The sequence below is a fragment of the Loxodonta africana genome, chromosome 24 (genome assembly GCF_030014295.1).
Source record: "Loxodonta africana isolate mLoxAfr1 chromosome 24, mLoxAfr1.hap2, whole genome shotgun sequence".
Classification (NCBI taxonomy): domain Eukaryota; kingdom Metazoa; phylum Chordata; class Mammalia; order Proboscidea; family Elephantidae; genus Loxodonta; species Loxodonta africana.
Window position 1 is genome coordinate 61,650,427 of NC_087365.1, and position 15,520 is coordinate 61,665,946.

A 15,520-nucleotide genomic window follows, 5' to 3' on the forward strand; every position below is an offset into this window, starting at 1 on the left:
GGGGCTGAGGGACCAAGGCCCCCATGCCCGCAGACATGGCCCGTCCGAGGAGCAGCCGGGGGTCAGGAGTGCAGCTAGGCTCGTGATCATCCAGGCTTCAGTGGACAGCCCTCGGCCCCTCCATCACCACGGCAGGAACTTCCGATCCACCAAGCACCAGAGTGGCGCAAATGGCCCTGGCTCGCACTTTGCAAACACCTTGGTTTATCTATGATCCTTTCTGCCTGGTCCGTCTCCAAAGCTGCACAGGCACCAGGAACCAACTTGATGACACCTAACAACATAAAACAAACAATAACACACATAGTTCAACCATGTGTACAAGACTAAATGGGCACACCAGCCCAAAAGCAAAGACGAGAAGGCAGGAAGGAACAGGAAAACTGGACAAATGGAAATGGGGAACCCGAGGTTGAGAAGGGGAGAGCTTTGACGCATTTCAGGGTTGGCAACCAATGTCACAAAACACTATGTGTATTAATTATTTAGTGAGAAAGTAATTTTGTGCTGTAAACTTTCACCTAAAGCATAATAAAAAAGAAGAAGCAAGCCTTCGTGATCCACCTCTGACAGGCCACAGCCGTTTGAAAACTCTACGGAGCACGGTTCTCCTCTAACACACACAGGGTCACCATGCATCGGGATCAGCTTGACAGCAACTGGGTTTTTGGTTTTTTAACTGTGGAAGGGACAGCTCACGGGATTCCCAGCCACGGGGATCAGCACGGCACATCGTTGGGGACATTTTGGAATTCCACCTACCTCAGGAGGCTTGAATCCTGTTTGGTTTTCCACTGGCTCCTGTGGCTGACAGGGCTGCAGAGAGGGCACCTCCAACTTGGGAGCGTCCCAGCAGTTTCTGGGCACAGTCACTTTAAAAAAAAACCAACACATAAACATGAAAATGCATAAAATAGGTACATGAGTGGCCACTGTTTGGGTTGCAAAATGATTCCGTAGAAGCTTCTTCTAAGGATTCCATAAGTAAGACAAGCTGTTGAGTATCACCATATGTTGTCCTCTTGGACAAGCTCTCTGACCTTCCTGAGCCTCAGTTTCCCCGTCATGACAATGCCAACCTCACGGAGTTGTTGTAGAAACTGAAGTGAGCTAATGCCTGCAGATCTCTTCCTCGGAGCCCAGCCCAGAGCAAGCATACAGGAAGTGTTCGCTGCCATGTGGATGGAAGGAGATTTCCTGGGTCCACACAACTTTCAAGGCCCCATGCCTGTCGTTCGTCACCTACCCCCAGGGGGAAAGCTGTGGGCCATGTTCACCCTACAAAGAAGAGAGAGCAACCAGAAAAGGAGTGAATTAGAGCCCACACACTTCAAACTCTCCGATCAACCAACCAGACCAAAGAAAACCAAATCCAACTCACGCAGCCTCACATGTTGCAGAGTAGAACTGTGCTCCACAGGGTTTTCTTGTCTATAATCTTCACGGTGGAAGCACACCAGCAAGCCGTTCTTCCAAGGTATCTCTGGGTGGACTTGAACCTGCAACCCTTAGGTTAGTAGTGAAGTGTAAGCCATCTGCACTACCCAGGAACCTTATCGGTCAATAGGTACTCAGAGTTTCCTTCTCACTCCAGTGTAAGACTAAGCCCACATTTTAATATTTTCTGATCTTATCTCCCATGACGAGAATAGAAAGTGCCCCTTTCAACGCATTGCAGGAAATTCATTTTTCGACTGACACGCCGATTGTAAAGCTTGGCCTCCTCGGGGCTGTTTTCTCCACCAAAGCAACCCCCAACCCTGCAGCATTGAGCCCAGCTCTGAGAGGTGCACTGGGAGGTGTCTTTCCCCTGGAGATTTCCAGAAGTACCCAGACAGAATGACAACTTGGGGAAGTGGGAGCACCAGGCGCAGTGTGGAGGCTTTATCTCCCCTCACTGCTTCTGCTGCTAAAGATAGTGCCAAACTTCCACGGTCGTGTTCCTGAGAAGATAACAACTTTAATTTTAGCTCAGAATGACTTTTTCTTGAAGACATCATGACCTTTGACCTGAGCATTATTGAGAGACTACCTTTGACAAGATAAAGGATAGCTGGGCCAAGAGGCGCATCAGCTGATTTCAGGGGTGACTCAGAGCAGGCCGGGAGGAAGGGATGGGCCACAGTTAGACCAACAGTGAGGCATTGCAAGGTTTTTAAGCGTAAAGGTTAAAACCAACTCTGGGCGTGTGCACAGCCACGTCTAGCGTTGTCTGTGTTTTCTCCATGAACCCCCCGGTTTGTCCCCTGACAACGACATGAGAAAACCTTGAGAGCCTTCTTGCACACACAGATTACAGGGCTGTGGAACCAAACCAAACACGGACGCCCACATGAAGGTGATTCGCCCCAGCATCTCTGGCATCATGGGAAGTAGACACCCATCTCCTGAACCCCAGAGGTTCTCGGAGCAGCTATGGGGAAGTGAGTCACCAAAGGGACAATATGGGGAACTGGTGCGGAGCCTCTAGCTCCAGAGACCCTTGCAGGCCTCTGGCACCACTGTCTCTGGCACCCTGACTTGGAACAGTCTTACGAAGACCTTGAGTTCTCTTTGTCAGATTTCAGAGGTGACGTGGTTTGGGCAGAGAGCTATGGGCAGGGTCACCATGTACCACAGTCACAGCTAGCCTCTTCCATCTCTAAACCTTGGCTTTTCCCTCCAAAACCCCAGGCCCAGTGGCCTCCAAGGCCTTGCCCACTCTGCCCAGTCCCTGGAGCCCCTCTCCCACAGCTGAGCTCCGGTCACTCTAGTCTCCCAGGCCAGGGACCTCCGAGCTGGCGGTGCTCACATGGGGCCCCTTCCCGCACTCGCCATTCCTCAGGTCCCAACTCGATGTCTGCCCCTCAGACACTCCTGGCCCTCCCCAACCAGCAGGGTGCCACCCGACACCGAGACTCCACCCCCAAGCTTCCCCTTCTTGTGTCCACTGCCCTCCAGAGAAGGGGCTTGGGGCACATTCTGTCAAGCAAGGATCTGGGGTCCAGCCTGCATCCCCACATGTCAGACCCATGGTGGATACTTGTTGAGTGAATGAATAAATGAATGAATGAACAATCCAAAACATACAGGTGAGTCTGAGCAGCCCTTCTGGAACCTTCCAGCCCAATTTCATGATGTCCCTTTTGACCTTGAAGACATTGCCCCTCTGAAGTTTCCTGGCTCCCCGCTCCCCCGAGCAGTCAGGAGGGGCTTCCAGTCCAACCTGCTCCTGGGGTGGTCACCAGGAGCGCCCCCCAACAGCTGCCCACTCTTCTGTTATTCAGCTCCCTCCCCCGCAGAGAACTAACATAGCAAGCAGAGGGGAAAGGCCACAGGGGTAGACACTCGGTGGACACCCGATAACCTCAGCCCGCGTCCTGGCTTGAGGCCTCTCTGCCCGCCCCCATCTCCTCCCCAGGCCCGGGCCTCTCAGCTGCAGGCATTTAGGGACTCCCCCCTCCAACACGTTGGGCACAACTGGCCTACTGTGGCCACCATGGCAGACATAAGCCTCCCCTGAGCAGGAGGCTGGCATGGAGGACATTCTGGTCAGAGATGCTTCTCCTGTCCCCATATCTGATAATGCGGCCAGTGGAGCTAGGACTGGTCTAAGCAGGCCCAGGGGCCCTATGGGTGTCACCATGGAGCCACTAGGTGGGGCCATGGGGTCAACATCCACCGTCTTTGTTTTGCCCAATTTCTCCTCTCACGAACTCCTTCCCATTTCTGAGGTCGGAGAAGTCATACGCTGCCCCCAGAGTCCTCCCACTCCCAGGTGCCTGAGCTGTCCCTTGGGGGGTTGGAGCTGTTACTCTCCCCACCCCAATGCTGCAGGCCTAAGCATCTCTATTGGGGGGACTTGCACCCACTGTCCCCGAGGCAGACCCTCAGCATCCCCATTGGGGGGCCTTCCACCCACTGTCCCTGAGGCACACCCTCAGCGTCCCCCCATGGGGGCATGCCAGCGCTGATGGAGCCCATGTTCCCTTACAGCTCAGAGCACACGCCGTTGACATGAACGGGAACAAGGTGGAGAACCCCATTGACCTGTATATCTATGTCATTGACATGAACGACAACCGCCCCGAGTTCCTCAACCAGGTCTACAACGGCTCCGTGGACGAGGGCTCCAAGCCAGGTGAGCGCAGCCACTGCTCGGGGCGCATGGGATCTGCTTCCTGGGGTCCTCCAGGGCGGGAGTGGGGGGAGAATCCTCTGAGGAGGCCACTCAGCCTTGCCACAGTGACGCCAACACGGGGCTAACGCTCATGAGCTTACCTGACCAGTGTCCACCAGCCCCCAAGCCAGGGCTTGCTCAGGAGGGGCAGACAGCAGGAGGATGAGGCTCTGAGGAAGGGTGTGGGCTGAGATGGAGAACAGGGGGGCTCCCTGTGGAGGGACACTGAGGGGAGGGGGTGTGAGGGGCCAGCAGAGAGGGGCTGGGGCTGCGTGTGTTGGGAGGGGCCCTGGAGGGGCCAAGAGAGGTATCAAGGCCCTGGGCAGGCCGCAAGGCTGAAGAGAAGGCTGCATGTGTGGGATGCATAAGCCCATGTGTAGAAACCCTCACCACCCCGGGACTAGCCCAGAGCCACCTCCCAGTCGGGGACAATGAGGCTGCATTATCCTGGTCTGGGGCCCTTGTGAGGCGCGGGACAGATGGCATCTCTCTGGATCCCATGACTAGGGGAAGGGGCACTTCCTCCCCCTTTAGTGATGAGAGGACTGGGGCCCGAGGAGGGGACGTGGCCCCCAGGCCTCAGCGCGTGTGCCCGGAGCCTCTGTCTGCTCCCAGAGCGGTGCGGGGAAGGGGGGGGCATCAGCATCACCTGGGAACTTGTCGGAAAAGCAGGCTCTCTGCTGACCTGCTGATTCAGGTGGGCCTGAGCTCTGGGCCCTCACGAGCCCCCAGGTGATGTTTGAGCCATTTGAGAAGGCAGTCCAGACTGCGCCGTCTCCAGGGTTGGGGAGGGGAGGAGGTGCCCCTGCTTGGGCTGTCAGGTGTAGCAACTAAACACAGGAAGAGAAAACAAACAAACTCGTTGGCATCTAGTCGATTCGCACTCACAGCGGCCCCATGTAACAGAACAGAGAACTGCTTCACCGGGGAGCAGATCGCCAGGCCTTTCTTTCGTGACACCACTGGGTAGGTTCAAACTGCCAGCCTCAAGGTTAGTAGTCCAGTGCAGACTGTATGCGCCACCTGGGAACCTGAAAGCCCGGTTAAATCTAAAGTTCAGATAAACAGGGGACAATTCTTTAGCATAAGTATATCCCATGTAGCATGCGGGGCATACTTATACTAAAAAATGACGTGTTGCTTATATGACATTCTAAGTTAACTAGGCATCCTGTCTCTTACCTGGCACCCCCACCCCTGGCTCTCTGAAGAGCACCCTGTGATGGGAGCTGGGTCGGGCAAACGAGAACACAGAGCCCAGAGCCAGGCTCCGGCAGGCCTCAGAGGGTCAGCCAGTCCTGCTCTGGGCAGCGAAGGCAAACATTTATCATGGCGTTCCTGGCTGGAGCTCCGGGGGCTGCCATTTTAACAAGGAGAATTGCATTCTCGATGAATTGTCTTTCAGAATCGCGAGACTCAGGCGAGTCCAGTGTCACCGAGGGGAACGGGATATAACTGTCTCTGCCAGACCTGGCTGATGGTCTCAGCATTCCCCAGAGGATAGGGGGCAGACGCTGGGTGGGCAAATTAGCTAGCAGCCACCGAGGAAAACAAATGGGGCCTGCCAGCAGCCTCCTCTAGAAGGGCTGGGGGCCAGGGTGGGAGCCTGGGTGGGGTGCGGCTTGTTAGCAGAAGCTGGGGCCTCTCTCCCCAGACCCAGAACACCATTCAGAGGCACCTGGGTTTCCTGGCCTTCCTATCACAAATGAAAGCTCCTAGGTCTTATTTTTAAACAAATCAATAGAGAAAGTCTTCCCGAGTGTATAACTGGCTTTACTCATTAGGATAACAAAAGCAGCAAATTGCTGTGTCTCTCCTCCTCGGAAGCCCTGAGAAACCTTTAAGCCCTGAAATCCTGAAGGGGCTATCAGATCACCCCGCTGGAGGGGCCGTTGAAACGCCAGCTGTGCCTGGCTGGAAGGGCCGAGGGCTGGCTTTGGCTCCTGAGTAGTAACTCCTGAATCCTCCCCTTCTGTCCTTGTCCCCAGTCACTCCTAAGGATCCTGCGTGCACTAAATGGTGACTGACTTTCAGAGCCCCTGGGAGACCCCAGAGTCTGTCCATGGTCCCTGGATGAGCCCACCCAGGGCAATAGTGACACGTGTCTTTGTACAGAGGCCATGGTGGAAGACCTTCCCTCACTCCCCTGTCTCCCCCCATGGAGGGTGCGAGAAGAACGTCCAAGTCCAGGATGCCTGCAGTTCTCAGGCAGCAGCTTCCCGGGACTTGGAAACCATTTCTAGACCTTCTTCTCTGATCTCAGTAAATTATAGTAATAGAAAGGTTTTACTCGGCGCCTTTGTGGGATAAGGGAAAACATTGCCAGAAATTAGTCATTATTCCCCACAACACTCGGCTAATGAAGGGTTTCAGTTGTACATTCTAATAGGAGACAAACAGAAAGATATTTCAATATTGACTCAGCCAAATGAGAACCTCTCAAGACTGGGGAGTTCATTTGGGGATGTTAGTGAGCAGACTCAGAGCCTGGGACCCCAAGCGATCCCACGTTCACCCCGTGTCCTTTCCCAGCCCTGGGCGCCCCACATTTTTGTGAACCACTCTGTGGCATGGCTCATCTATGCTCTCTGCCCTTGTTCAGTGCTGGGGTTGATGGGCTCAGAAGTTGTGGACAGCTCAGGATGGCTCATCTGCACTGGTAGAGTGTCACACAGGTAGACCCCTTTAGTACTCAGGTAGCAGAAACCCACCTCAAATGCTCCCAAGAAAGGGGGCTTTATTGGTTCACATAGCTACAAAGTCTAAGGGTAGATGGTAGCTTCAGTATGGCGCTGTCCGGTGGCTGAGGTGAAATTGTCCAGAGTCTCGCTTGCCACTTCTCGATTCCACTCTCCCCTGTGTTGGTTTGTTCTGGAAGGTTCTCCTCTCCTTACCAAGATGGCCCCAGCAGCTGCTGACTTATTCCTAAGCAGCTGACGGCCCCAGAGGAAGGGGCACCCAAGAGCTCTAACGGAAGTCCCAGGGCAGATTCTCATTGGTCTGGCATGGGTCACGTGCTCATCCAGGAACCAATCCCAGCGACCAGTCCATAGACAGTAAGGCTTATTCAAACATGAACAGGGTCCCTTTCTGGATCCCACCCAAGTCACATGGTCTGAGTGGGGGGGCGGGATGCATCCCCAAGGGAAACCCAGACTGTTGTCCCAGGAGGGTCTGTCATAAGGAACTTTTCCATAAAGAAAGGAGGTTTTGTTTATTTTTAGTTCATCAGAAAGTGGACCCCAAGAAAAAAATCCCCCTGAAATGATATGGGAGGCCCTACAGGGTTTCCACCGGTTCTCAAGGGGGCCCTGGGGTCCATGAGGTGTCTCGGGGCCCCTGGCTGGGACAGAAACGGGCCAGGCTCTGTGCGCCTTGCACCATCTTCCCAAGCGTCACCACGTTCACTCAATTTGTGTACTGGCTTCTGGGTGGGATTTCACTGGAAGAAATGACTTTTTTAAAAAACTTTTTATTTTTTTGAGATAATTGTAAATTCACATGCGGTTGTAAGAAATAATGTGGAGAGATTCCGTGTGCCCTTTTCTCAGCTTCCCCCTGAACACACCACACCAGGATCCTGACGTGGCACCATCCACCCACCTCGTTCAGCTTTCGCCAGTTTCACCTGCACTCATTGTGTATGTGTGTGTGGGTGTGTGATTATGTATGTGTGTGTGTGTGTACATGCGTGTCTGTGTTTATGTATATATATGTGTGTATATTTTATGAGCGTGAGTGTATCAGAGAGTGTGTATATGTAAGTGCGTGTATATGTGCGGATGTGTGTGTGAGAGTGTGAGTATATGAGAGGGTGTGTGTGAATGTGTGTTTTAATATGCAAATGGCATGGCAGGGGCGACGTCTGACCTCCTCTCACTTCACAAAGCAGAAGGAGAATCAAGATCAACAGCCCAGGCTGATTGCTATGAGGCAGGGGTCAGACATGCCTCCTCCCTTCACCATCTTTACCGATTCTGACACCAACCGTCTCTCCCACGGCACCGTCTACTTCTCTCCTAGTTTCGATAGTTTGTTACAATGACCACGCGAACTCACAGACGATACTTACAGAGGATACTCATAGTTGTGGAGTTCATTAGGGAAGTAGCAGGAACACTCAGGATACAGTCCTTCCATCAGGGCAACCTCTTCTCAGCCGTGCCCACTGGCAGGCCTCTCTGGCTGCTCGGCCTCTGCCCTGCTCAGGCAAGTGTTGTAAAGCTCTTTTAGCTCTGCCAGGAAGTGCCCAGAGGCTCCTACTCCACCAGGAAGCTTCCTGCCCAAAGGCACTCAGCTCTCTTGCTCAGCTCTGTGGGCCGGGAAGCCCACTGCACCTTCTCCTGCTGGTCTCTCCTGCCGCTATTTCTCTGCCACCACTTCTCACCACATTACAGCTTCCTGTCTCTCTCTCTTTTTCTGTCTCTTGGTCTCCTCATTCCAGGAGCTTCTCAGTACAGGGATCCCAGGTCCCAATGTTGTGCTCTGCTCCTGGTTCTTCTTCCTTGGTGATAGTGAGATTCTCTCTTCCCACCTCTGGAATGGCTCATTTTAAGCCTAGCGGGATGGCGAAACTGACCACTCCCTTCCATATACATTATTTGCATAGTCCCACCCCCACATGTGTGCCATGAACTTTATTTGCATTCTTCGCAAGCTATCCAGTCCCCTTGGTGGGCCACAGTTACCTTATTCGCACAGTCCCACCCCATCACTTGGGTGGGATTTACAAGATCGTGGTGAGAAAAGCCTCACAAAGCAACCCATTGGCCTGCAGTGAGTATAGTGTGTGTGTGTGTGTGTGTGTGACTGTAGTTACGTGTCTGTGTGTGTTTGGTTGTGTATTTAGTTCTATGCAATGTTATCACGTATTTATATAATCTAGATTTGTGTGACCCCCCACCACAGTCAAGGTACAAAACATTCCATCACAAGGACCCCTCATGCTACCTCCCTGCCCCCGCCCCCGACCTCTAGTAACCACTAGCCTGTTCTCCAGTTCTATAATTTTGTCATCTCAAGCATGCTTTAGAGATGGGGTCATACAGTGTGCGACCTTTTGGGATTGGCTTTTTTCACTCAGAGTAATTAATTCCCTTGAGACCCATTGAAGTTGTTGGGTGTATCACTGGTCCTTTTTATGGCAGAGTAGTATTCCACGATACGGTGACCACAGTTTGTTTAACCACTGAAGGACATCTGGGTTGTCTCCAGGTTTGGGCTGTTATGTGTAAAGCTGCTATGAACATTTATGTACAGGCTTTAGTGTGACGTAAGTTTTCATTTCTCTGGGATAAATGCCCAGCAGTGCAATTGCCGGGTCGTGTGTTAAGCATGTGTTTCTGTTTGTAAGAAGTTGCTGTACTCTTTTCCGGAGTGGCTGCACACCATTCTACATTCCCACCAGTCGTGCGTGAGTGATCTGGCCCCTCCAGTCCCCGTGTGAGTGGTCTCCCTCCTCCAGTCCCCGTGTGAATGGTCTCCCTCCTCCAGTCCCCATGTGTGAGTGGTCTCCCTCCTCCAGTCCCCGTGTGTGAGTGGTCTCCCTCCTCCAGTCCCCGTGTGAATGGTCTCCCTCCTCCAGTCCCCAGGTGTGAGTGGTCTCACTCCTCCAGTACCCCCGTGTGTGAGTGGTCTGGCGCCTCCAGTCCTGGCTGGCATTCGATGTTGTCACTGTTTTTCACCTTAGCCATTCTGACAGGGTGGGTGGCGATGTCTTCTTGTGGTTTTCGCCCGCGTCTCCCTGAGGGCTCATGCCATTGCTTGTCTTTCCAGCTTGTTTGCCATCTGTATGTCCTCCTCAGTGAACTGTCTTTTGTTTCTTTGGCCCATTTTTTCGTTGAATTGTTTCTTGGTTTTTTGTACTGTTGTGTTTTTAGGGTGCTTTACATGTTCTAGATACAAGTCCTTTGTCAGATATGTAGTTTGCACGTATTTTCTCTCAGTCTGTAACTTTTCTTCTTCCTCACAGAATCTTTAGCAGAATAAAAGTTTTATTTGTTTTGGTTTTTATGAGGTCCAATTTAACAATTTTCCCTTTTATGGATCAGGGTTTGGTGTCATTTCTAAAAAGTCTTCACGAAGTCCTAGGTCCCAAAGGTTTTCACTTATGGTTTTCCTGAAATTTTTACAGCTTTTTTACATTTCACATGAAGCCCTCAAATCATTTGGAATTAATTTTTGTGTAAGGTGTGAGATTAAATCAAAGTTCGTTTTTTGGCCATGAACATCAGTTGTTTGAGCTCCATTTGTTGAAAAGTCTCTCCTTCCTCCACTGAATTGCTTTTGCTCCTTTGTCAAAGATCATTTGGGCATATTTGGGCAGGTCTATTTCTGGACTGTCATTAATCTGCTGTTGATCTCTGACACCACAGTCTTGATAACTGGAGCTACGAACTAGGCCTTCCCATCGGGCAGGAGAGATGGCTTCCAAACAAACGCTGGCTGTCTCCGTGGACTTCCCAGGTGGATGCCACGTACATAGTATGTGGGCTTTTGTGTCTGGTTCCGTGCCAGTGCCGCCTGGTGCCCTCGGGCAAATCCTCAGCTCTCAGTCTCCTACATCATCAGAAAGCCAGAGGTAATTACTGTACCCACCTTGTGGAACTGTGGGGACTAGGTGGGGCATCCAGATGGGGCTCCTGACAAACAGGTGCTGCTGGCCATTCTTAACAGTGTTGTTATTTTTTTTTTTAATTTTGTTTGTTGGCGTTGAGAATACACACAGCAGAACACATACCAATTCAGCAGTTCCTACATGTAAAATTGAATGACATTCTTCGAGTTATGCAACCATTCTCACCCTCCTTTTCTGAGCTGTTCCTCCCCCGTTAACATAAACTCACTGCCCCCTAAGGTTCCATCTAATCTTCAGAGTTGCTGTTGTCGGTTTGGTCCCATATAGATAGATCCTGAAAAGAGCACAATGCTCAAGGCAGACATTCTTTACTGGTTAAGCTACACTGTTGTTTGGTTTTAAGAAGACTTCAGGGGTTAACATCATGGTTAATATTAATAAAAAAAAAAAAAATAGGTATTAACATATCCATATTGTTAGAAATTTCTACTCAAAATACGAGTTCACACCCTGATTCTGCTGAGTGGTGTTCATCAGATGGAACCCCTCGGTAAATACAGCTCACTGAAAAATCACCCCTCCTCTTGCCCAGCGTGAGCTAGAGGCACGCCCCAGCCAAGGAGCTGGCCTTGGACTGCTGAGCTGCAAGTGACCAGTTTACATTGCGGTGGCCCACGGCCAGTGGCCTGCAGATGTCGGAGTGCACAGCCCAGCAGCCTGGCCTGGGTGGGTCGCTGTCCGAGGTGTCCTTTTGCTCCAGAGCCCCCAGCGGGCTCAGGGTGAGGAGGGACTCCCTGAACCCCACCCCACCGTGCAGCTTCCTCCCCTTCCCTGCACAGTGAAAACGGGAGGCATTGCAGAGATGGTGACCTAGCCAGCCCAGGGGAGCCCCTTGGTGTCTGCCAGGAGCCAGACACAAGCCCACATGTCCCCTGTGGATTAAGGTCCCTGAGCTGCTTGTCCTGGAGCCAGCCCCTCCCATGGGTCCTGGTACCCAGCGGCTGGCTCAGGAGACCCCCCCGGGGACCCGTTGAGAGAAGCAGACACAGCTTGCAGGACAAGTTGTTCTCGACCACAGCAAATGCCTTCCTGGCCCTCAAGCTCGTCTGCCTGCGGCTCCACGCAGACCTCTAGTCAGCACGCCCATCTTTAAAAGGCCAAGTTCTGCCCCTTTGAACTTGGCCTCGCGAAGAAGAGCCCAGCGACAGGTAAAAAATAGTGGCTGCTGTCCCCTGACCTGAGTCCAAGGGCCTGCAACAGCCTGTACCGCCCAGCTCTTTTCCAGCAAGAACTTGGCTGCGTGGAGGCTTCTCTGTCCTCAAAGGTGATCCCTGCTGCTGTGCCCTGAGGCCCAGACCAGGAGGAGCTCTCCGCAAGTTCAAGGCCAAAGGATGTGCCTTCCCCTGAGGACTTGACTGCACTGCAATCACAAAAATACAATGGCTAGAATTTAAATGGATGATAGAGCTGATAGATACGTAGATAGATGGGTAGGTAGGTAGGTGGATAGGTAGATGATAAATAGTTGATTGATAGATAATCCACAGATACACAGATAGATAGTTGATAGACAGATAGAACCAGCCCTGCAGCCCATTGTCCTCGCTGGTAGAACTTTCCAGAGGGAAATACAGAACTGCTATCAAGTCCCTGGGGCAAGGGGACACACCACCCTCTTGTCATTAGGGACAAACCACCCCCAAAAAAGACGCTCTGATTATTTTTACATAAAGAAGGCTACAATTGCAATTCGCTGCTTTCCTAAGCCCTGGTAACAGCAGGAGGGCCTGCATTACAAGTTTGGAAATTAACGTTGTTCTAAAATATCAAATAGCAGAGAAATGCAGGTGCTGCGGTGAAGCCACAGAGACCCTCCTCTACCCAGTGCAGAGTTCCTGCTTAAACAGGTGATTCGGTTAGCGGGCCTGCTGATTTATTTACTTTACGTCTATTCTGTGGAGGTCCGCCTGAGATTAATGCCACGGCCGAATGCGCAGATGGCACCAGATATTTGAAAGTCATCTGAATATTAAGAATTTAAATCTTTAGCCTCCGTGATTTGAGCAGAAAGCCAATTATGGGACTGAATTAGTTTTCAAATTAAACTGCAATTTAAGGCTTGTGAAATTAATCCTTTAAGGCGCATGGTAGCATTGGTACGTGAATTACTGTGAAGAGCCCAGCCACGGCATTCTGCGCTCTCTCCCCCTTTACCTGTTAACTCAGTGAGCACCAAGGTGCCCACCATACGGTAAGGCAGCCTGCTCAGCCTTCTGCGTGGAAGGCGGGCTTTGCCTCAGCTGAGCAGGGGAGAAAACAAAGCGCCGCCTTTGTGGTTCATTTGTTAGGAAAAATCCAAGGCTTTGTGCTGGCAAGAGGAGGCCTCCGGAGAAAACCCTAGGAAGACAACATGCCTTTTGCTGTCTGAGCCCATGAGACGGGGATACTACTTAACTCGCTACATCAGTGCTGGTGCTGCCGCCATGTGCGCTCAGCAGTGGTGGGCACCAGGGAGATTAAAATAAAAAAACAACAAATTACCATGGAGCCAGCCCCCCCACTCATGGCAACCCCGGTCCCGCTCCATCCTCTTGATAGGTTGTGGATTGGACCGTTGTGATCTATAGGGTTTTCGTGGGCTGATTTTCATAATAGTTTGCCAGGTCTTTCTTCCTAGTCTGTCTTAGTCTGGAAGCTCTGCTGAAACTTGTTCAGCACACTAGCCACGCGCAAGCGTCCAGTGACAGACAGATGGTGGCTGTGCATGAGGTGCCTTGGCCAAGAATGGAATGTGGGTCTCCTGATGGAAGAGGAGAATTCTGCCAACTAACCACTACTGTCCCTGTGTTTTGTAATTAGCCGGGAACTAGAGGGCAGTTCTTGTTGCCGGTGAGTTAGATCCTGAGCTGCCACCCAGCCCAACGAGGGCCCCACTGCCCCCCATTTCAGGGCAGGCATCTTCTCTGGGGCTGAGGGAGCGGGAAATTCTTGAGAGCAAGAGCCTCAGCGACAACCATGACTCCAGAATATTCTCTTCTCTCAGCTTCTCCAATCCTGAGATTTTAAAGCCCTGGTAGTTCTTCCTCCCTGTTTGCGGGTTTGCCAGTCAGGGGGCTGTGTCAGAAGCAAAGGACTTCTTGTCAAGATGCTTAAGACAAAACTGAGGCCTAGCTGCCATAGCTTCCTGAGTGCTCACCAACCCCGTACCCCCTTCCTCTCCTCTTCCTCTTCCCTCTCCTTCCTTTTCTCTTCCCCCTCCTCCCCTTTTCCTTCCCCTCATTCCCCCCTTCCTCCTCCCCCACCTCCCCCTGCACCCCAGGAGAAGCAGAGGGCACCTTGTTGTGAGGCCAAGAGCGAGCTAGAGAGCTGTGTGGTTGGTTCACATCTGCTACTGTCTGGGGTTGAGGAGCTGATGGGATAGGACTCTGGCTGCACCAGGCTCCTAACGAGCCCGGCCTTTCTTATGCGGGGGGTGTTAAACTAAGCAGCTCCTGGGTCAAGATGTGACTGCCAGGCTAGCCACCATCTGCATATTCTGGGCCCTCCAGGTCACCCAAGACCCCTCCTGGTGAGGAAGATGTCCCATTTCTGCAAACACTGCAGGAGGCACAGTGAAAACCTGAGGATACAATTATTTTTACCCAAAAAAGCCAACAGAGGCTTGGGCTCCTGATGAACTAGGTTAGCGCTTCACTAACAGGCAGTAGCCCCAAATGGCACATCGCCCCATTGTTCACACCCGACAGTCAGGCACGAAAGGGTACCATTCTGGAAGAATCAGGACTCGGAAGGTGGAATCTGGGCTGGGCCATGGGACTAATCCCCTCCAGGAGTCCTTCCCAGGGCAGGCACCCGCCAGGCACTTGCCTTCCATGGGGCAGGGACCAGGGATGTGGGGGGGTCAGTGAACTATCACCTAGGGGCCAAACCTGGCCCCCCACCTGGATTTGTAAAGACGTTTACTGGCACGTGCCACACCCATCCCTTCACTATTGCCTGTGACTGCTTTCACTCTGCAACAGCGGAGACTGTGTGGCCCTTTACAGAAAAGGTGTGCCCACCCCCGTTCTGGGGGACGCGACCACAGACCAAGCTTTTCCGACAGCTGCTTTCAGACGTGGACCTAACACCTCATTGCGGGGCTTTACCCCAGTCTTCTCCACTGTGGGCTTCAGTGTCCCCATCTGTCCAAGGAGGGACCTGCTGGTCCTACAGCTGGCACTCCTGACTTCGTCTTCTGCACATTTCATCTGGCCCCTTCCCAGATGCTAAGCCTTCTGGCCTCCACCTCCCCCATGGGTCTCCAAGGCTTCCCGGGGGCTTTACCGTCATCCACAGCATGAAATAACCACGTGCCAGCAGGTCGCCACCCAAGGGACTGCTCGAAGGGTGCAGCCTCGATGGGTGGGGAGGACTTTATGTGTGACCTTGGCGTGCGTTAAGATTGGTCTTCAGGAGGTCACTGAATGCACCCTTCCGTCTCATCCTGAGTGGTGGATGACCCGTGGGCGATGAGGAGCTAATGGCATACAGTTGGGTTTTCTAGCCCCATGCACGGAGCCCCTCTGTGCTGGGGGCTCGGGAGGCTTCTTGCCATTCTGCCAATTTTTCATCTCATCCTTTTCATTCCTTGAGTGTGTCAAGTTGTTGGGGTTTTTTTGGTTGTTGTTTTAAAAATCTGTACCTGATTGTGCCATTGTATCTGCATCTCCTGGGGGCTCAGTTTTATTGTCTGTTTTTTCTCTTTGCTGTCAGTCAGCTTTTATCTCCCTGTATGCCTGGTT

General features: G+C 52.3%; 1 protein-coding gene across 1 annotated transcript in view; it reads left to right on the forward strand.

Moving 5' to 3' along the window:
• Positions 1-15,520, forward strand: part of CDH4 (cadherin 4) — a 710,466-nt gene that overhangs the window by 638,064 nt on the left and 56,882 nt on the right. Inside the window, exon 7 of the mRNA XM_064276304.1 lies at positions 3,976-4,120. Within this exon, the coding sequence (XP_064132374.1) occupies positions 3,976-4,120 (145 nt within the window). The remainder of the gene's footprint in view (positions 1-3,975; positions 4,121-15,520) is intronic.